Source organism: Indicator indicator, chromosome 4 (genome assembly GCF_027791375.1).
Source record: "Indicator indicator isolate 239-I01 chromosome 4, UM_Iind_1.1, whole genome shotgun sequence".
In the NCBI taxonomy this organism is placed as follows: Eukaryota; Metazoa; Chordata; class Aves; order Piciformes; family Indicatoridae; genus Indicator; species Indicator indicator.
The window spans coordinates 3,466,361-3,488,821 of NC_072013.1; the positions used below are offsets into that span (position 1 = coordinate 3,466,361).

General features: G+C 38.9%; 1 protein-coding gene across 6 annotated transcripts in view; it reads right to left on the bottom strand.

Moving 5' to 3' along the window:
• Positions 1-22,461, bottom strand: part of NRXN3 (neurexin 3) — a 909,976-nt gene that overhangs the window by 229,783 nt on the left and 657,732 nt on the right. For all 6 annotated transcript variants that reach the window (XM_054400548.1, XM_054400546.1, XM_054400549.1 and 3 more), the window contains one exon: positions 14,324-14,505. In XM_054400548.1, coding sequence (XP_054256523.1) covers positions 14,324-14,505 — 182 coding nt within the window. The remainder of the gene's footprint in view (positions 1-14,323; positions 14,506-22,461) is intronic.

Here is a 22,461-nt window from a genome sequence, read left to right on the forward strand (position 1 = left end):
CAATGTAATTCATCCTCACAGGAAAAGGGTAGCTTTTTACACAGGAGGGCAAATGTGAAAGGCAAGAAGTTTCTGTAAGAAGGTAAATTAAGTTGGTGGTTTTGTTTTTTGGTTTTTTTTTTTCCCCTTCGGCATTCAAGCAATTAACAATTGTCCAGTGCCTATCATCAGTGCTGCAGACCACCTTCACGGATAGTTCCACATCAGAAACTTCCTTCAATGAGTAGTGAAATGCATGCATCATGAAGCAAATTCTAGCACAATTCCATGAATGCTTATGAAGGGATACCTCATACCTCTGTGGAAACAAAAATATGCCTCAGCAATAACAATTTTAATAACAATACTTAGAAGTAACTAAAAAACTAAAATTTGCCACTTTTGCTCAAGGCAATGATTAGTCAAAGAAAGAAACCAGAATCACTGTAGCAATGCCTTGTCATTTTGTTCACAAAGATGTGGCTCAGATAAAGATCAGGAGTTACACAGGGAACAATACTGAAAGCACTGTGCGATATGTAAAAGAAGTGGGCACAAGAGCTCACATTCCTTCTTTTTCTGTATTTCTACATTTTTAAAGGCAAAATATTCCTTCTCTGTGCCTCTATAAAACTCTATTTTTCCTAGATATTACTTTTTCTTACAGTTTTGTAAATCAAGTTTTTCATTAGGGAAATTAAGTGGGCCTGGTCTTGTAAGAGGAGGGCGATAGAAGTAGATCAAGCAGGAAACGCATTGTGCACCTGAATGCAGCATGGTAGGTCATGGGCAAAGTAGATCAATTCAAAATGTGATTCAAAATTGTGTGCAGCAAGGCATTAACCTCTTTCCCCAAAGTGCAGTGATCATCCTTTGGTGCAGATGCTCACGCTACAAGTGATGTCTTTTCGATTATCTCAAAGGCCAGGTTCACTGTTCTCTGTTCACAAGTTCACAAGCCCCTTAATAACCCTCTTGGGAATCACGGCAAGGCTCCAGACTGCATGTCACATGATGTCCTCCCTGATGCAGGTTCTACAAACTGAGCCAATGCGTCACCTCATGTGTCAAAATGCTTATTTCCCAGACTGACATTAGGGAATCAAAGGCTATCTCCTCTTCCATGCATTATAATTTAGTATCAGCTGACTTGGGTCCATACAGCCAAACTCAGAACCAAACGTATTGGGTTCCCAATGCAGCTTGCAAAGACCCAGCTCGGGTCTACAACAAAGTAGCAATGCTTACTTGGTGCTGCAGCTGAGTAAATAAATCCTGAATGTAGCTTAACATTCAGGTGCAGAAGCAACAAAATCTGTCTACAGCTGCAACTTGCAGACTTGCATGTTTGAATTTGCATTAGCCTGGGATATCTTCATGACATCTCACTGCGCTACACTGACAGCCCAGAAGAGCCTGTGGGGGGGATCAGCAGGGAGCTGCTCTCACGAAGCACAGGCAATACAGTTCTCTGTAAATGCAGCTGATAGATAAATGTAAAAACCAGAGAGGGACTGAAGAACAATACTGGCACAAAACAAATGGAGGTTAAAATGACATATATGAATACACATAGATTGGAAAAGAAGGTAAATTTCAGAACTGAAGGTGGGGGGGATTATTTTAGAATTGCATTTCAAGAGAAATAGCAGAAATAGAAAAACAGAAGGGGACAAAGGAGTTCTGATACAGCCAGAAAACAGGAAGCAATGGCGCAATTGCATGTGCGGGTAGGGGACTGCACTTGATAAAGTAGATAGTTCCCTTCCTGTCCTGTGTTCCTAAATTAAGATGTGCAGCTAGCAATCCTGAAAATCACATCCATTTGCAAAGCTCCAAAACAGAGCAATGACTTTTCCCATCAGAAAACAAGTATATTTATTGCACAGGAAACAAATTCTGATCAGAACACAAACCAATGAAGAGTTTTAAATCAGTTTTGTGCAAAACAATTTTCTAATGTGCAATACAGTCTGAAGTGTTTGCCTTTTTTTCCTACACACTCCAATCAAAATGGGGTTAATCTCACTGGAAAAATGTAAGGAAATTAACAGAAACCATTGTAAGAGCAATATATTTAACCAGGCTACCTATAAGTTAAGATTTAAAGAACTATAAATGAGAAACCACAACCTCCTTTGGGTAATAAGGCTGGTAAGAGGTTCAGAGGGCACGAAGAGTGGCTGAGGAAGCTGGGATTGTTTAGTCTGGCAAAGAAAAGGGTAAGGGGAGATTTTATTGCTTTCTACAAATACCTGAAAGGAGGTTGTAGTGAAGCTGATGTTGGTTTCTTCTCTCAAGTAACTAGTGGCAGAGGAAATGGGTTTAAGTTGTGCCAGGGGAGGTTTAGATAGGACATTAGGAACACTTCTTTACTGAGAGAGTGGTGAGGCATTGGAACAGCCTGCCTAGGGAGGTGGTAGAGTCACCATCCCTGGGGGTGTTCAAGAAGCGTGTAGATGTGGCAATTCAGGATGTAGTTTAGTGGCCAGGCTAGTTGGGTTACGGGTTGACTCGATCTTAAAGGTCTTTTCCATCCTTTGTGATTCTATGATTCTCCACACATAGAAAAGATAGACACATAGAAAAGATAGACACATAGAAAAGATAAGAATATGGTGCAAGGGCACAACAGCAAGAATATTTTTGCATTACAAGAAACAAAAGACTTGCATATGTAAGGACATATGAGTTCTTCAAAATAATAAGAACAAGAAAAAATTATCTAGTCTCACAATTGGACAGAATCAGTACAGGTAGATTTTAATACATCACAGGAAAATCCTTTCAGTGTAATAGAACAATGGATTAAATTCCTCTTGTAAACCCCCAAAATACAATGGTGCAAAATTAAGCCTTTGACAGTAATTGAATGGGATAGTTCTGTAAAACTGATGTACAGAAAGGTCCTGAGAGTCCCACACTCCAAGGGATGTTGTACGCTGTGGAGTAGAAGATGACACACCCCATACAGACATCCTTGGGCACCTTTCCTGCCAAACTCTTCAGTACACTGGTACAACGCTTACCAGAAAACAGCACATAAAAAGAACTTCTACCTCTCCTTAACACCACCCCTAGTTACATAGCTTCAACACCTTTTCAGCAAGTTTCATTTTTTAACTCACATGTCCCCCAGCTTGTTATACAAGCAAATCCAGTGGCTGTTACTGAAAGGTTGTATGAATCTATTCTGTTGTGGAGGTCCATTTACTTCAACCTGCATGTGTTGCCCATCTGAATTATACTCAAAAAAAATCATTGTCCAACTGAGGGCCTTGTCTCTCCAACTGTTTAGGAAACAATATGCCATCTATGACAGGATGAACTGCAGATAACAAGAATGTTTTAGCAAAGATACAAGACTAGTTCCTCTCCCTTTAATCAAGTGGAAAATGTCTGCAAATTTAAAGGATCTCATTCCTATTGCTATTTAAAACAGTACACTAGAGGCACGACATGGCTCCCTACACAAACCCCACATTCTCTCTAAAGCTGAGCAGCATCATACTGACAGATTTTACACTATCCAAAACCTGAAATCCTATGTGTAGTACTGGCTTTCAGATGAGATCTTCTAACAATAATAGAATAAGAGAGGCATGATAAGATAGCAAATAAAGCCTGAGTCACTATTAAGATACTTTCCTTTGTCATGCTTAATGATTTCTATTACCCAACTTTTAGAAACTGCACTCTTGACATCAGTAATTGACAAGAATAAAGAATAAGCTAAAAGAGGGGCTGTGTGCACTGAAAGTAAATTTGGACAGTCAGAGCTGATAACACACTCAAATATAAGGGAAAAAAAGAATCCAACCCAAAAGCCAAACAAAAAAAAAAAAAACAAAAACACAAACCCCCAAACCCCCAAACCCCAACAACACATACACAAAACCCCAACAACAACATCACCAAAAACAAACAAACAAAAAAAACCAAACCCACAAACTGTTGATGCTTTACACTGGCCCAAGTTACACTAGTTACATGGAGGCAAGCAGTCTCCTTGTATAGGCTGTAAATGCTTAAACAAAGCACCAGGAATTTAAAAGTAGCAGGGGTTAAAAAAAAAAAAAAAAGTATGCCAAGATATTAAAGAGTTTTCACACTACATAAGCTTTTCTTAACTGGGTTTCAGATTGGGTGTTTTCAAGCCTCCCACACCCAACTTCTTTCTGCATTAAGGAGATGGAAGACAAAAATGCCTGTATCATGTATTTAACATAAAAGCCTTTCAAACCAGCAGGAAGCCTTCAGTTCAATCATGCTTTATGTACTGAAAGGTTAACTAATGGGAGAGGCTTATTAGCACAAATAATACCGCTTCAGCCTTGATCCCCACAACAGAAGCTAAGCAAGCTCAGGCCACATCAGCATTTAAACAGAGAGAGTAAAAACAAGCAGCAGAAACAAAACCACCACACACCACCTGCTGCTGTAAAATTGTCCTCGGATATTGTGGGCAATAGCAGGAGATGTCAGCAACAGTGGCTTTCCAGGTGCTGGTATTAAACGACTCCCTCAGGAAGGAGAAGGAAGAACTGTGAAGCTTTCTGAATTAAGAAAAGATGAGTGTTTAGAGCCAGCCAGCTCCAATTCTGAGGCAACAATTCTCGTTACATCATTTAATCTCGAAGACCTCAATTTTCTCCTTCTATAAAGATACTCATGTGTACCTTTCAAAGAGATATTGTGATTGTCTAAGCTAGCTGTTGTAAAGTTACATGCCTACTTGGATAGTTGAGTTCTATCCAAACTCAAGTTCAGTGCACCTTCTCAAAATCATCTCAGCAGTGTCCTGGCAGAATTGGGAAAAGGCAACATTGTGGTTTTTTTCCCATGTAAAACTGTGAAGGACTAGTCTTTAATATTCTCTAGAACAGTTGAATTCCATCTCAGAGTCAGCTGTACATCAGAGATCAAATTATCTTTTCCTTGCACTGTTTTGAAATCCTCTAAAATTAAAGTTACAGTGCAAACATCATGTAACATTATTTGGATTACAGCAAGTTTATATTTTACTAGTAAGAGTCAATAACATCTTCCTGTTCAAGATGTTCTTACTAGAGGCTTAATAGAGAAAAAAACTCATTTTGCTGTAGCTGATGTAGTACCAAATAGTTGTTAACCTTTGATGAGAAGGTTACATCAGACACCAAGCTGGGGTAAATTGAACTGACAATTGCCCTTGTATAATTGCTTTTGAGTAGTCCTCAGTGTGTCTGAATGGGCACAGAGTTATTATTGTACCCTGCTGCTACCCATTAACATGAAGATCAAGAATTTTATTTTACCTTTTTGATGCAACCATAGAGAAGGTGGTAAAGGCTTTAATTATAAACAGATTTAATTTAGATTCTATTAGTGCAATTTATCCAAGCATACAGAAGTAAGATGGTTTGGTCTGAAGAAGCTTGTAAGTTTGGTACTTGTAAAGGAGAAAAATCTACGTTTTCTATTTCTACAGGCTATTAATATAAAATATTTTAATCTCTCTCACACGAGTGCTAAAAACCGCATACTCGTCTCCTTCAGGTCTTGGTTATTTCAAGAGAGGAATTTAACTGGAAGTTGTTTAGGTTTCTTTCTTGGACCCATCTGGAAGAAATGCCATACTAAGTCAGTCTTTTTTTATTTAGTATTAAAAAATAAAAAATTAAGAAGCAAATTCTAAATTTTCTAAACATCAAAAGAAGTCCCAATATTTCCTCATTTATTCACTCACAGACAATGTTGTGTGAGAAAATGTGAAAATCCCAATTATTAGTTCTGGAATACTAAGAAGTACTGCAAAACAGTAAAGGCAAGTCTAGTTTCATTGAAATTATATAGCCTTAGACGGCATCCTCTAAGAAACACTATAGTCATGGGAAAGAGGAAAATAAGTAAGCAAAACACAAAATGTGGAAGAATAAGCAATAACATTTATTGCTATATAGTATCTTTGGACAGGTACTCTGAGACACTCTGAGATTTGATCATTTAACATCTAATAGCAGTTCCTAGAACCACAAGAAATCCTAAGACAAACCTTGACAGACTGAACAAATCTCAAGCTTTAGAGTATATTTTAAACAAAGACTATATACTTAGGGATGAATGTGTCTCATTAGAAAGCCCATAAATATTTTTGCTTCTAATTAGGAGTGTTTGGTGGTTTTTCAACTTCCGTACTCACAGTGAAGTCCTAGGGTCTCCCTTTGCAAGGTGTACAGTGCTAAAATGGGCAGATGTGCATTCTGAAAAAATAATGTTCATTGTGTCCACTATGTCAAATCAAGATATCTTAGTGGAAGTCTGCTTTGATGACATAGCAAAGCTCTCACTTTTAAACCAGCAAAAGCAGTGTATTTAGTTGTACCTGTCTCTTTAATCCAGGTTTCACACAATTAGCCATGTAACTTCCCACTGATTCTTCCTTCATCTCCTCTAGTTGTTAATTTTCACTCTTCATTGTCCAACTGAACTCAGCTGTTCTGCAGAGCCAAAGCCCCAGGACTATTTTCAGATTTGTGACTCTAACTTGTGGTCCAACTGGCATCTTCGCCATTCCAGTTAACATCACCCTACCAGCACTTTCTTCTGTATCTCTAATCAGCTTTGCAACCTTCAATAACAACAGCAAAAGCACTATGAGAGTTATGCACAGTCTGTGAATGAGGAGTTAATGAATCCCTGTATCAAAGCTCTAAGCTTCCATGCTGCCTGAATGGATCTAGGATCTAAAATCCATCATCTTCAGCCACAGGACATCAGCCTGCTATTTCCTGCACCATTGCATTCAGCTATGTACATTCATTCATACACTGGGTACAGGCTAGCAATAAAATAAAAACAGAAGGAACAATACATTTTGAAGTTGGTTTGAAAATTGAAGGTCCATTTTCTTTCTTCAAATTAGTTTTCCTTTACTAATTCTTCTGTGCTCTAGGGAACAATAATTGCAGCATACACAAACACATGGGACTTCACAGACACAAAAAGGACAGGAAAAGACTGAGGGTGTTTGGGAACAGGATCCTTGAGTGTTTAAATAGAATGCTTCCATTAAAAATAAACACTTTAAAAAAAATCATAATTTTTTGGCAATTTTACATCAGCAGGCAAAACAGCCACTGACTACATGACAAATTGACCCTGGCCAGTTAAAAAGTATCCACCTGGCTGCTCATTCACTTATGCCTCCATAGATAGGGGAGAAAAACAGAAGGGTAAAAGTGAGAAGATTTGTGAATTGAGACAAAGCCAGTTTAGTAACCGAAGCAAAGTCTCTGTACTTCCCATCAGCAGGGAGGTGTTGAGCTGCTTCCTGGTATGCAAGGGCTCGGCTCATGTAACTGTTACTTGGAAAGACAGAGGCCATAACTACCAGGGTGCCCTCCTCCTTTCCCTTCATTTTTACTGCTAAGCACAACACCTCATGGTATGGAATGTCACCGAATCACAGAATGGCTTGAGTGGGAAGGGACCTTCAAGGATTATGTGATTCCACCCCTTCTGTCATGTTGCTCAAAACCTCATCCAGCCTGGCTTTGAACACTTTCAGGGAGGGGGGCATCCACCCTCAAGGTAAAGAATTTCTTCCTAATACCTAATTTAAATCTACCTTATTTCAGTTTGAAACTGTTACTCATCTCTGCACTCCCTGATAGAGTCTCTCCTTATCTTTCCTGTAGGTCCCCTTCAAGTACTGAAATGAATGTCACATTGGTCAAACTGGGTTAGCTGTCCCACCTGTGTTTGCTTTCAAATTTTGGCCTACCCTCAGCCTGCTCACCAAAGTCTGCATTTCTTTATATGAGGTTTGTATTTCAACTTACTAATCATCCTTCAGGGTAATTTCACCATCCCCAGACAAGTATCTTCAATAACAACTCATGCTCACTATGTGTGTTGTAACAGATGAAAAAAGCCAATACATCAGTGTTCTGAGCACTTTCTTAGCTTTTGGTACTTAAATTACATGTTAATCTTACTCCTTTCAGGTATTTCCCCCCCTTGTCCAGAGAAGCCAGGGTAGTTTTCTATCATCTTGTGACTAAGTTCAATGTTAAACTTTATCAGTCTTTTTTTTTTTTTTTTGTCTGAGAAAAAGTAGTAATTCTATATACAGAGGGTGTATACAGTATTTTCTGCATACAGAAGAGACTGTATACATGCTGTTGATCTGCTTCAGTGCTGATTAACACAGATGCACTTAAATCATCCTCTTGTGATCAACTTAAAAAATGGAATGCAACTAAGATGCAAGCCTCAGCTAGAGATGACTGCCATCCTAAGCAGAAAGTAAAATGAGAATTTCAGCTTACATTTATTAATATAGATAATTATAGAAAAGAGGTAAATGGTTGTGATGTACTCTGTGAGATCCTCAGAACCCATTTGCAATGCAATAGCTCAATGCTTGTTATAGAGTCTCCTAAATTACCCATTGTTGCTAGGGGACAGTACTCCCACCCCAATTCTCACAGTGAAAGCACTCTATCTAACCCACTCCATTACACACAGTAGAGGTCCTACTTGGGAGGCGAAATACTTTTTAAGGTACTGCAGTGTATGTATATATAAATCACATCTTAAAGGAGGACTATCTTGCCAATCTCATCACCTTAAATAACACGCAACCTGAGTTAAAGGCATGCATAACTACTCAGCTGTAGCTTCAAGAACTGACAAACCACAGCTACAAATGTTTATAGAAGATATATATATGACGAAATGAGAGACTCTGCTGAATATTCATACACTAACAGTAAATCAGAACAGTTCCCCTAGTCCCCATTCAGCTCATTTGCCATCTTGCCTAGAAGGTTAGCAGTCATGGTTTCAAATCTTCATGTGTACATTAATCCTCAGGTAGCACCTATTAAAGACAGTATATCCCTAACAGAGAGCTATATTAAGGTAACAATTTCAGGAAACCTGCAGAGCTCTCCCTCATACAGGTTGCTGGATTTTGTCCTGGTGGAAAATGTCTTTAGAAGGTCTGTTCTTTTAGGCTTTCTAAAGATCCAGCTAGAAAGCTCATCCTCATTCTCATCAGTAGGCAGTCTAGCCACTCATTCATTAGTTGCTCACTTTCTCAGCAGAATGTGTTACACAAGATGATGTCTCCTCTACCTACTCAGTCAGTAAACACTTTCTTAATTCAGAAAAGAAGCCTCTGCCCCACTTTGCCTTTTGGTGGTCCACTGGCATGCTTCAGCATGAAACCTCTTTCACTAAATACATATTCTGTATCAATCTGCAGGGGCTCATAATCTGTGTAAACATAATTAGGTGAAATGTACACACTTTCTTACTGTTTCTTGAATGAAATGAGACATGATGGGCATTAAACACTTTGGAATTGATAATTACTTAGGAGGCACTGATGCTTAAACACTTCTGGTGTACTCCAAGAGCTGTGCCAAACTCAGAAGATTGGTTTAAAGCCTGGAAAGGCCAGAATAACAACACTATTCTGAATATACATCAATGCAAACAAGATCAAGATATGGTGGGGTGAAGTGATTTGTGTTTGCAAAAAAAATAAACCCGCAGTTCTATGCAATAATAAAAAAGGAGGTCTAGCATGGTGAAACGCACACACTTCAAGAGAAAACTGTAACCAGAAAGATGGTAAAGGCAGCTAAAAAACAAAAGGCAAAATACAAGACAGGAAACAAGCAGAATCCCACGTTTTCATAGTTTATAGCCTGTTGATATTCTCCGTGAAATACAAATGGTTAGTCTAAGCAAGTCCTCTCATTTCTACTTTATTTGATATAAAAATGAAAAACCTTTTCATGCCTGCTCTCAGTTTGCCCTAAGAAAGGTTGAATTATTTCACATTAAGGAGACTCAGTTCATCATACACCCTCTATAAACCACCCCCCACCCCCCCAAAATCACTACCATTTTTGCCCAGAAATAGAGTTTACTCTTTTCAAGCAATTAAAAATCTGGACCTGTCTCACAGCACCATTCTGAACAGCCAGAAGTGAGACAACAGTTTACAATACAGATCAAAATGAAAGACTGCAGAATAAACCAGCAGTGCCCGTGGATGGGTGATTTCTCCCTCCACAGTCATCACAAGAATGATAACTATCATCTCCTGCAGCTGTCTTCCTTTTTTCATTTGAACTCTAGAAAGAATTTTACATTTTGTAAATTGCAAAATAGGTGTAGCAGTGTGAGTGAACATATATAAACTTTCAACCACAACTCCTAGAAGGTAGTCTTTTAAGCATCCATTATGGAAGGCAATTCTCTGGTACAGGTTTGGACTTGGAGCTTTGAATGAATTGTGAAAGGGAAAAAAATTCCCTTAAGGAGAGATTTGATACTATAACACCACTCACATTCCATGTGATACAGTCTGTTCCCGCAAACACCCCGTGCTGTATATATGACATTAAGCTGGATGGTATGCCATCCATTTTCACAGAGCTGTCAGTTTATACTTCATTGTAAATAAGGAGAGAAAGTAGTTTCAGAGAATTTAAATTTTTGTCACATAAAACAGACACTCTAGTTGAGAAATTTCCACGGTTTCTGAAAGACTCACAATTTAAAAAATAATCCAAAAGGGACGTGTAAATTTAATAAGCAAATATGTATTCTGTTGGTAAGGTATCTTATTTTGATGTTAAATTTTACAAATAGAAAGAGATTGTAATAAACACTCTAGAACACATGATATTAAAAAAGCAGGCAAACTAATAAAAAGTCTCCTGAGAGTATGAGTCACTTCTACAATCTTTAAAATAGGATCTTGATAAACCATAACCTGTACTATGGCTTTTGTCACCTGTTATCACTACAGAACACCCAGAGAAGAGTGAGGAGATCATAATACAGTAAATAGCAACCAAAACAAAAGTCTGTGACTGGCATGTCCAGAAAGGCCCCAGAAGGAGAGGCCTGCCCAATATTCATTCAGGAAAATCCCTGTCACTTTCATTATTTCTGTAATTATTAGCTCTAATTGGTCCTAAAAATGTCAAGCTGCTAAGTATACACAAAATTAATTATAGTAGCATTGACCTTCTCTCTTTTAATATGTATTTTCTCTATCCTACAATTTGGTTCAACTATTTGCAGCTTTAAAATGTCAATTTATTATTTATTTTCTCTCATAGCTCTGATCTACAAATTTATTCCTTTCATATTTCTATTATAATTTATAGAATCACAGAACTGTAAAGGTTGGAAGAGACCTTTGAGAGCATCACATTCAACCACTCACCCAGAGCTTACCACTACTACTAAAATACATCCCTAAGCACCACATCCATGCACCTTAAACATCTTCAGGGACTGCAACTCCACCACTTCGCTAGGCAGCTTGCTCCAATGCCTGATAACCCTTTCTGTGAAGAAATGTTTCCTAATATCCATACTGAACCTCCCCTGCAGAACTCAAGTCCGTTTCCTCTTGTCCTGTCACTTGTTGCATATGAGAAGAGACCAATCCCCACCTTACAACAACCTCCTTTCAGGCAGTTGTAGAGGGTGATGAGGTCTCTCCTTAGACTTCTCTTCTAAAGACTAAAATAATCCCAGTTCCCTCAGGCATTGCTCATAAGATTTGTGCTCAAAGCCCCTGAGCAGCTTGGTTGCACTTTGGACATACTCTAACACCTCAATGTCCTTCTTGTAGTGAGAAGCTTAACACTCAACACAGCGCTCAACGTGTGGCCTCATCAGTGGCAGCAGAGGGGGACAATCACATCCCTAGACCTAATGGCCATGCTATGCTTGATGCAAGCCAGGATGCCATTGGCCTTCTTGGCCCCACTGCTGGCTTATATTCAGCTGGCCACTGCATTGTTTCTCTTGACACTTGAAAACGGCTCAATAGAACGACAAGGTTTTGAAGAAGGGAAGGGGGACAGAGTCTCTGAACATGACAGTACAAAGCAGTTATGAAAGATCTTGGCCTCATAAAAAGCTCACATGCCTTTTGTTAAGTAAGAGGTGCTATGTCTCACAGGCATCCAAGAAGCCAATAACATTATAAGAGTTTTCTTCAACTGATTATCTATTGTGTGTAACTGCATGAGTCTCAAACCACATTTTTCATTTGAACAGTTAGGTAGAGTCAGTGATATACATGATGAACTGTACCACCATGCCCAGAAGAGCATAGCAGCATGCCTTTGCTCCTCATGAATGACTGTCAAATGCTACTAATCCACCCTGGCCACAAAACAAGAGAAATTAAAACTGAACTAGTTCTATACTTGCTGCTGATGAACACGTTCAGGGATAAAATTGGCTAAACTACACAGGAAGAAGTCAACAGAACTTTTAGTATTTATGTCAGTCACAATTAATAGCTTTAATTTAGATGTCTGAAAGAAACTGAAAATAGCATCACACCATTCAGAGTGATTTGAACAAAATATATTGGGTGGAAGCAGAAAAACCTCCTTTTCAAAACTGACAGGAAAGAGAAAGCCATTAACTTCTATTATTTTTTAAACAAATACTTACACCCTAGGTTCAAAATGTTTTGTTTCAATCTTTCCATCAAAACTGGTTACAATGTTAAAAAAAAAAAAAAAAAAATCACTCAAAGTTCAGTTAGACTAATTTTTAAGGGTAGAGTTGGCAATATTTGAGACCAAGATACAGTGAAAAACTACATGCCTTCATTAATGCTGAGAAGAGTAACTGTGTGAGTTCCTATCTTAATGTAAGATTCAAATTTTCTTTTTGATCCTTGTAGCTGTTTCCCCTCTTTCTTCCACCAACTACCACAAAGAGCCTGACTTCCACTTTCGCTGTAATATCCCATTAGGAAGTTGAGAGCGACAAGATCCCATCTTAGACTTCTTTTTCCAAGACTGAACAAATCTGTATTTCTGTTCCTCTCCCCACATGCCAGGCATACTGTTCTGCAGTTAACTGATGGTATTTTACACATGTAATGTCTCAGGAACATATATGCTTTTGCTCAAACACACCTGAATCGTTTCACTTAATGTGAGTTAACGGAATCTCAATCCACTAGACTTAGCATTACTCACAAAGTCTTTCACGGTTCTTCATTTTGTTTTTAAGGGAGCAAGAAAATTTTGTTTGTTTGTTTCTTAAAAAAAAAAAAAGCCAAGATTTGATCTCACTTCTATTTCAATATAAAACACAAACTAAATATTTGGATATATCAGAAAAAGAGAGAAGCCAGAATTGGTGACAGTCTAATGGCCATATTCTAACCCATTCAAGCAAATCTGAATTTTATAATAAAATCCAAAATAAAACCAAAAATACTGGCAATGAGTACTAGCCCCGAGCTTTGTTTCAGAACCACCCTGCAACATACCCAGTGCTTCAACATGAGTCTGAACACGTTAAAATCCAGCAGCAGATTAAGAGCCCCAGTGACTCACATCAGGTCCATTTTGTCCCCTGTTGTTCCTCCTGTTTACATATATCCCCAAGTTTCCCTCAAATTTCAACATCTCAGCTCATTTGAAATCTGCAAGTGGCTTATTTCCATTCCACTATGAATTAATGAGTATAATCAAATAAAACATTTGAAATAATCTGAGCATCAAGTAACAGCTTCTGCCTCTGTTAAACTTCTTGGCTACTTTGAAAAGGAAAACAAAGCAAACAACCCTTCCTTCTCCTCCTCCCAAAGCATCGCATAAACTAACAATCTCAAAAAATTTCCAGTTCTAGTGTACTTATTTTCTCAAACTGACTCTCCCTAAAGCCACCTTCACTCAAATTTCTCTATAGTATTTGATCACACAAAGCCATCCATTTTCTCCTTCCAAAGCCATGTTGTGCTAACAGTATCAAATTCTTATTCTTTTGAACTATCCCACTACAGCAGGCATCAGTTATCTCAGCCTCAGGATATGTTCACTTCTCACTTAAATTTCTCACCAAGAAAAAAACCAAACCCTCTATCACTCCATTTCATTCTTTGCCTTCCAACAATAATAATATTGTCCACCATAAATTCAGCTGTATTCAGGGCTGTGCATATGCCACAGTAGATTAACAGTGCTGCAAAACAGTTCTACAATGTTTTAATAAATCCTATTGCTGTTGAATTTCATAAGGATTTCTGTATTTTGGGGAGTGAGTTTGTTTTGGTTTTATCTTTTGTTCCTCCCCCTCAGTTTTCTTCTGCACAAAGATTTCATTCCTTGTGCATTACACTCAGTAATTCTAGAAAACCCTAAAGAACTACTCAAGGCAGGCTGATTTAACGAGCGCTGAAGATACGAAGTGCAGAGCGTGACACATGGTATTTTAGAGCAATAGTTTTCTTCAAATGCATGTTTTGTTAACAGAAACTCAGGTCTGGCACAGATATGGGCCTATGCATACTCACTATGTGCAGCTGCAGAAAATCACCAAGCCCAGGAGCACTGTCAATCCGAACAAGAATGCCATCCTTCACTGTTGTGCTGAATCCCACTGCAAGACGGTCTGTCCTTGTGCTCGGTCTGTCGTTCGCTGGCCATGTGTACAGGATGAGACCTCCACTCTTCCCAAATATATATGTGGCACCAGCTACAAAACATAAAACCAAGAAAAAAAGCATTAGTTACCCATACCCAAAGAAGCATAAGTCACTCATGAAATCTCTTTTGTATACAGCCTGATGAAGTATGTTTTATTAGCTCCTACACAAACACAAGCAGCACTTCACTTAACAAGAATGAGTTATTCATTAGAACTAATACCCCAGAAAACGCCATAGAGGATATTGCTGTTTGGGGAGGGGGGAGGGGAGAGAGGGGGTTGGATTTTCAGGGCAGAAACAAGACATCCCTGTTTCAGAAGCATAGGAATTAATCTTATACAAGGATTCAAAGGGAATATTTGGCAACTCTCCTTGAGGCTGGACTTGTCTTCATCTGAGGACTATTCACACACAGTGGGAGACTATCCTTTTCTCAACACGTCTTAAGACTTGTGGATATGTAATCCACATATTTCCAACACCATTTTTCTTTACAGTGAGGCTGGGAATTTGTTCCTTGACCTTGCTTGTAAGGACAATACCAAATCTCTCCAAAGCTGAACACTGTCCTCCCACATTCACAAGGGCCTTCTGATCTGAGCAAGACAGACACGCAAGTGAGGAATTACAGTCACAGATGAGGAAGCTGAGAAGCAAAAGCATTCAGAGTTCAAGTTCTGACTTGTTCTCAACACTCTAAGTTAGGAGCAGGATTTTATAACTCAGCAGTTATAAAATCAGACGCTGAGCATCTTGGAAATTGTGGCTAAAATTGCTGTCCTAGACCCAAATCTACAGGCAGGCCAGGAACAACACTTCTCGATGCTTCAGCCACTTACTGAACCTTATTTTCTGAGCACTGTTACAAAGGGTCACAAGCTACAGAATGGTAAGCAAAAATTACTAGCCCCCATTATTGCCTCAGTGATGAAATATCTGTCAAAAGTGCAGGCAATTACTGAGTACATTTTCTAATCTGAGTGAAAGTACAATTGATGATTTTATTTCTTTATTTTTCCCACTATATAAGACCCAGAAATATGTATCAACCAACCCTGAACAGAGCAGACAGAAACAGTGATACAGAACAGAGATACAGAACGAACTGGGATCATACATGGATAACTTCTACAGTTGCCTACAAAGTTGCAGCTCCACTGAATCTCTTTATGAACTGAATTGCAAATAAACGGAAAGAGTAAAAATAATTGATACATTGCGCCCTCACTTAGTCTTCCTCTATAGACATATCAGCACATATTACCAAAACAGACATCAAAAACTCAGGCACACAGAAATGAAATTATTTGTGAACAGCTAACTCAGTGACAGAGGGCAAATGAATCCATGTTTCCTTCCTTCCATGTCTGTGTATACACACCAGAACAAGCCCAGTAAATCCAAAGAAATGCCTCTGAAAGTAGGGTTAGATAGGGAATTTCACTCATAATTCTAAATTAACAAAAAAGCACACAGGTGTTGTGAAACGATGCACACACACAATTTCAGATTAATTTTACAGACTACATTACAAATGTCTTCCTACCATTTATCAGTTAGTTCTAAAAGTTGTGTGTGTTTGCATCACAGATTAAACAAAGGCATAGCAGTCTGCTAAGCAAAACAAGATGAGTTTAGTCATTGTTCATGGCTTTATAGAGTAAAACCCACTTTCAAAAAATTATTCTCACTCAAATTGCAAGTTGTCCATTTCTTTGTGCGGGTTATCAGGTCCTTCAACAGCAAAAACAGGCTTGGAAAATAATTCTTCGGTATTTATGAAGACAGATGATTTCTTTGCCTCTCTAAGAGCCATTTAGCTGCAGGTAGAGCATGTCAGTGCTCCTGTGAGTGCCAATTAGAACCAATTATGTCTTCATAGGCTTGTCATGGGATTCAACAGCTTCACAGAGCTCATTTTCTCCTCACAGAACACGTATTTTCATAGAATCATAGAATCAGTCAGGGTTGGAAGGGACCACAAGGATCATCTAGTTCCAACCCCGCTGCCATGGGCAGGGACACCTCACACTAGAGCAGGCTGGCCAGAGCCTCATCCAGCCTGGCCTTAAACACCTCCAGGGACGGGGCTCCTAGGGCTAACTTGAAGATAGTCAGTACTTTTGGTTTGTGCACAAAGACCATTCAGATGCAACCAGAGTACCACTGTGCAAAGCAACCTGTTAAGAGAAGCCTGAAAGGCAGCAGTTGTTTTGCTATTGTCCAGGTCAGAATTATCTCCATAATGACAGATGGACCACTGCTTTACCTGTGTGTAGCTGAATATACAACAAGGTAGGGTACCTCAGTGTCCTTTCTCTGCTTTTTTTCAAGGCATACAGAATATCCATTGACTAGTTTGGAAACAGATGGTGTATTAACATTGCATCACTACTTTTATGCCCAAATCATGAACAAAACCAGTCACTCCAGTCTGAAAATGCAAGGTGCAAACTCAAAATAAAAGTGCAAAATGAAGAAAAACGAAACAAGAGATGCCACCACTTCATGAAGACTTTACAAACAAACAAACAAAAGAAACAATAGAAGAAAAAAAAAGAACAAAACAAGAACAAACAAGAACAAAAAAGGCAACACAAACACTTGGCTTCAGTGCTTATATTTGACTGCAGCAACCATGTGTTTACAGAGTTTAAAAAGCCACGAGAACTGAACAAGACAAACGGTAGAATTATACCCTGAACTGCAGGAAAGGAGTTTTCAGCTTCACCAGAACTTGACAAGGCCTGAACAAACCCATTTGGTTTGCCTCAATTTAAGCTGGTATGAGTGAGCTGATTGGAATAGTTTACCTCCAGCTGTCCCTTCTAAATCTTGAATTAATAACTATCCTTTCTTTTTGTGGTGGTGTAGAGAATTATAGGCTAAGTGAAGAACTCAGTTAAAAAAGAACAAAAGCTGATGAAATGAAAGTCTGTTCGGCTTGACATCTTTTTTCACCTAAGATTTGTCACAAACCTCTTTATTACTCAAGAACGCACTTTTTTCCAAGACACTTTCTGTTCAAGACAGACAAGGGATAATGCACTGCTAATTAGCATCCACTTGATATTTAGTTTTCCCTCCTTGTCCAAGGCTTAGATATGTGCCTTCTTTTACTAAACACACCAATTGTGCCCTCAAAACAGAAAAGTCTGAGGGACTGATTAATTCCATTGTATTTATCGCTACAGTGTCTCACCACTTCAGCTGTATATCACTAACTTCAACCTATACCACGCAAAAAAAAAAAAAAAAAAGGGAAAAAATTATCAAATATATGAGCACACAAAATTATTTCCCCAGTCAGCTGTGAGAAATCCCACTTCTCAGTGCTCTAGGCCAGACTGACTATACTGACATGTGAGAACAAATGGGAACAGAATATGTTCAGCTACTCTCCTGGGATGCTGCATGCAGAATTTGGTGAGCACTGAGAGCTCAGAGAAGGGAAGAAATAGACAGTGAGAGAAGACTCCCTGTAGATATAAGCTACTAGGATGCCATTATGTGTTTAGCATACATAAAACTCAAACTCATAAATTTCTAGTTTGGCAGAGTGGCAGCTGACTTCTCCCAGAAAAGACATAACTTGTAACTATAACTCTGCTGTTTAGAGATTTAAATATCAGAGGGATGGATATATTGCAACACACATGACAGTGCTGTTATTTAAAGTCTGCATATTTAGCTTAGGCAAATGATGTATTTGTTAGCTACACTCATGGACAGAGTTGTTAGATTTAGTTTCAGTCAAAACAAAATACTTTGAGGCAAATATTCATGGGAAATTCCTAATGGAAAAGTTATAACCAATGTTATAAACCACAGTAAATAAAGCCTCCTATCAAGTTGTCCTAAGAAACACTTAGTTGAAGTTGGTACCACCACCCATAATTTTAAAACAGTTATCACTGTTCCTTGTCTCCACTCAAAGACTTCAAAAATCTGTCTTAAGGAACAGTAGCCTTCAGTCAACATGGTACAATGGTAGCAGCTATATCCTACTGAAATTAATTCTGTAAACGAGTTGAAAACAAGTCCGTCACATCTGCAGAAGACAGAACTCCTTTGCTGCCTTAGGGATCCTATGAATCTCCCCACATTAAATATTCTACTGCAAATAATTTGCATCTACTAAGCCATCAACAACTTGTTTTGCCTCTGCTAAAGCACAGCACACACACTTGTCTCCCTGTGGTCAAGAAAATGCAACATTTGGCAGGTATTCAACTGTGCACTTGGATGCTAGAATGAGTTTAACATACTACAAATGCTACAGTCCAACTACAAAAGTTACAACTAAAAAGTACCTTCCCGATTAAAATTATCAAGAACCCAGGGTAGTTAGGGTAATTGCTTGAGTTAACATTAAATTTATTACCAGGGTCCCACACATTCCTTTGTCACAGGCAAAAGAATCTCAACTGGGATTGACTTAATCTCACTTAATTGGTTTTTACTGAGAATTAATACAAACGTTCAATTACTGATTCAGGCATTGAGAAACAAAAAAAACAACAAACACACACTTAGGGAAAGTTCCTTTCCTTCCCCTTCTCCGTGCTCAACTGCAGTCCTTCATCACTCTTTCCCATTCCTAGTAATCCCTTCCTCCAGATTGTAGTGAAACACGAAGCAGTACAGGACATTGATATCAATGCATGGAAGTTTCTCTCCACCATTCCTCCATTTATACTTCATGTGTTTCAGCATGGATTATCCATGACCTTCAGCTCCTCAGGGGTGTTCCTGCTTCTTTGTGGGTCTCCCACAGACCTGGTCCCTCAGGGGTGTCCCTGCTGCTGTGCAGGTCCCTCAGAGGTGTCTCTGCTTTCACACAGGTCACCCACAGGCTCAGTACCTTTGGAAGCACCCCTACCCTGGGGTGCAGCCCCTCCTCCTCCAATAGAGAGCCTCCTTTCAAAAGAATGCCTCCAGCATGTCCCCAGCAATGTGCCTTCCAATGTACTTCTCCCTGAACCTTCTCCTGTGTGCCCTCCTGTTTCTCCTCTGGTACCACTACAAATGCCTCCTCTCTTCATGCACCCTCCCATGAGCCTTCCCATGCTGTCTTCTGTTGCCTGTGCCTAGTATATATTGCCCTTTCTTAAAGGTGTCCAAGCAGCAGCACCCTGTGCTTCTCTGACAGGTTGCAGTTCTCCCCCAGACGTTCACAAATAAAGGTAAACTGCATATTTGACCACTCAAGTTCCAGTCAGGGAACCTTAACTCCGTCAGACAGTTCAATATCTCGTTTGTTTATGCTTGCTACACTCTTGAGGGAAAAAATGAGCCATGTTCGCTTGTTAAAGAAAATACAAATTGCACAACACAGAAAAGAGCACCAAAACTTTCAAATGGCTTCCATTTATTGCTCCCCAAAAGTTTATCACATCACAACACAGAAAATAAAATATCAGTTGATACCTGCACATTGTCAAAAGGATGTGCATTGGCTGAGTAAACAAATCAATTGTCCAACAGATATTTTTCCAACTTATCTCTTTCTGGCTATATCAAATAGACAACATATACTGTGCAACTTCCAATTTCCTCCAAATTAATTTCTCAGGAGTAAAAAGAGAGAAAAAGTCACAAACCAATATTTTTAGGACAGTCGAACGCAATAGTGTCCATATGTGTTAAGAATAGCAATAGTGGTGCAAACAGGTGAAGTTAATACCTAGTGTTAAAATATGCTCCTGAATAGCATGGCATATTTATCTGACTTTTTGAAATCACTTGAACTGAGTCAACTCTAGGTGTGCTGGGACATCTATATTAGCTATTACCTAACAAGTGTTTCCCATTTTCTGCTTCTGCATTTTTTTATTTATTTTAAGTTACCCCTATCGGTGTTGTCCACTAAAAGCACTGCGTACAGTTCTTTGCCTCACTCTTACATTAGATGTATGATCATATTTCCAGTTACCATTAGTAAACTAATTAAGAAGGATGGGGGGGGGAGGAGGGGGGGAGAGAGAGATCAAGAGAGAAGTGTTCTGATAAATGGTTTTAGGATTAAAAGAAAGGAATTAACAGCAGTAGTACTAGTGTGCCAGCCCCATTCTTTCTACTCTTCCATATTTACCAAGGTATCAGTCTTCACAGCAATTATTCTTTCTTACTCCTTCTTCTCCTAAAGGCCCTCTCTGGCACTTTTACATCTGTGCCCCAATTGCTGTGTCTTCCCCACTCTAAGTTTAAAAGGTCTATATCTCTAGTAGTAAAAACAAAAAAGTAGGGTGGGGGGAAAGCAGTGAAAAAAGGTTATAGAGGATCTAATAATTATCTGGCTCATTTGACCATTTCATCACAGGATCCTTCCTGAGAGAAAACAAAGACAGACCTGATACATTTTTATGATTTGACTGCTGAAACATCCTTTAATTTATTAGATTGTGTAAGAATGAAGAAAACTTAAAGTCTTGAAAAAATGTAAAGCTTCCAGTCTAATCCTCAAAATAAAGCAAGCTTTTGTGCTTAAAAGTTTTCATGACCTAGCTCTTCTTCCTTTTGGGAAGCTTTCTCTTCTCTTGACAAACCTTCTGAGACCCTGAGTGCATGCCACACTCATCTTACACCTCAAAAAGCAGACACTGTTTGACACGAAACTGAAATTCCTTCCCTGCTTTAAAATATGAAGGAGCTGCCTATACAGAGAAGGGAGGAATAGCAGGAAAATCTGCAAGACTAACACAAAACGGAAGCAGGAATTCGGATCACGCCTGCTTTCCATGTTTGTCTTTTTTAATGACAGCAAATTAATACGAGTCACTTTTCTCCCAGTGTGTGTGCATTAGCCAACAATCGGATCAGACAGTATGCTACTTCTTATTAGTTACACTGCATTAAAAGGATTGGAAGAGGAAAAGGGGGAGTGCAAAGGAGTGTTCCTAGAACTGCTAGAAAATCCAAGATAGCTTTGGCTTGAACTATGAATTTTCTTAAATATAGGGTACTGGAAAGCCTGATTTGTCTTTTTTTTTTTTTTCCCCAAATCTGAATTTGTCATGGGGTATGTTGGAGATGTTCATAATATTGGAATGAATTTAGGAATTAGCTGCTGAATAAAATGGACCCAAAATGACCCCAGGCATATAAATTTAAATATAAAAAGATTGCAATTAGGGAGATTATAATACCTTCATTTACAGTGTAACGACATAACTGGTCTGACCAGAATCCAGCTAAATCATCATGCCTTCAGCACTGATCCTAAATGGACACCCAAGGAAAACTAAGAGTAGAGCAGATGTATTTCCTTAATCTATGCACCCAGACTATGAGCCTTTTCAGCAATTAATTCAGCTCCATTTGCTGTGTTCATACAATAATCCCCAAAAGATCTTATTTCCAAGTACTTATCCAGTCACTCCTTGAATGCACTTACAAGTATTCACAGTGATGACTTACAGGCCTTTAGCAGTGACTCACACAAACCTGCCATTGCTGTAGCAAGCTAAATATTAGCCAGCTGTGGGCCTCATCAGCAAATGCAGTTTGCAACATCCTGTACTCTATTAACAGGACCAAAGACTGTTAATAGATTGACTATTCCTCTTTACTCAGTGCTTCTTAGACTGTATCTAGAATAATACATCCTGTTTTAGATTGCCAAACTGGAGTGGGTTCAGTGAAAGTTGGCTGAAGTGCTTGTCTTGTCAAGAAAGGCAAAAGGATTTAGGTTTGTTCAGCTTGAAGATATTACAGCTTCAAGGGGACCTAACGGCAGTCTCACAGCACCTGCAAGGAGGTTATTGAAAGGCAGGCTCTTTACAGTGGTGCACAGCTTGAGAACATGATGCAGTGGATAGTTTGAAGAGAGGGAATCTAACTTGATAGAAGGGGGGGGGGGGAAGAACAACTTTCTCCTCACAAGGACAGATAGGAAGTCAAACAGATTGCCTAAGTTGATTCTGGAGTCTGTGTGTGTGGAGATTTTCAAGATCTGACTACTTAAAACCTCAAGCAACCTGATCTGACCTCACAGCTGACCC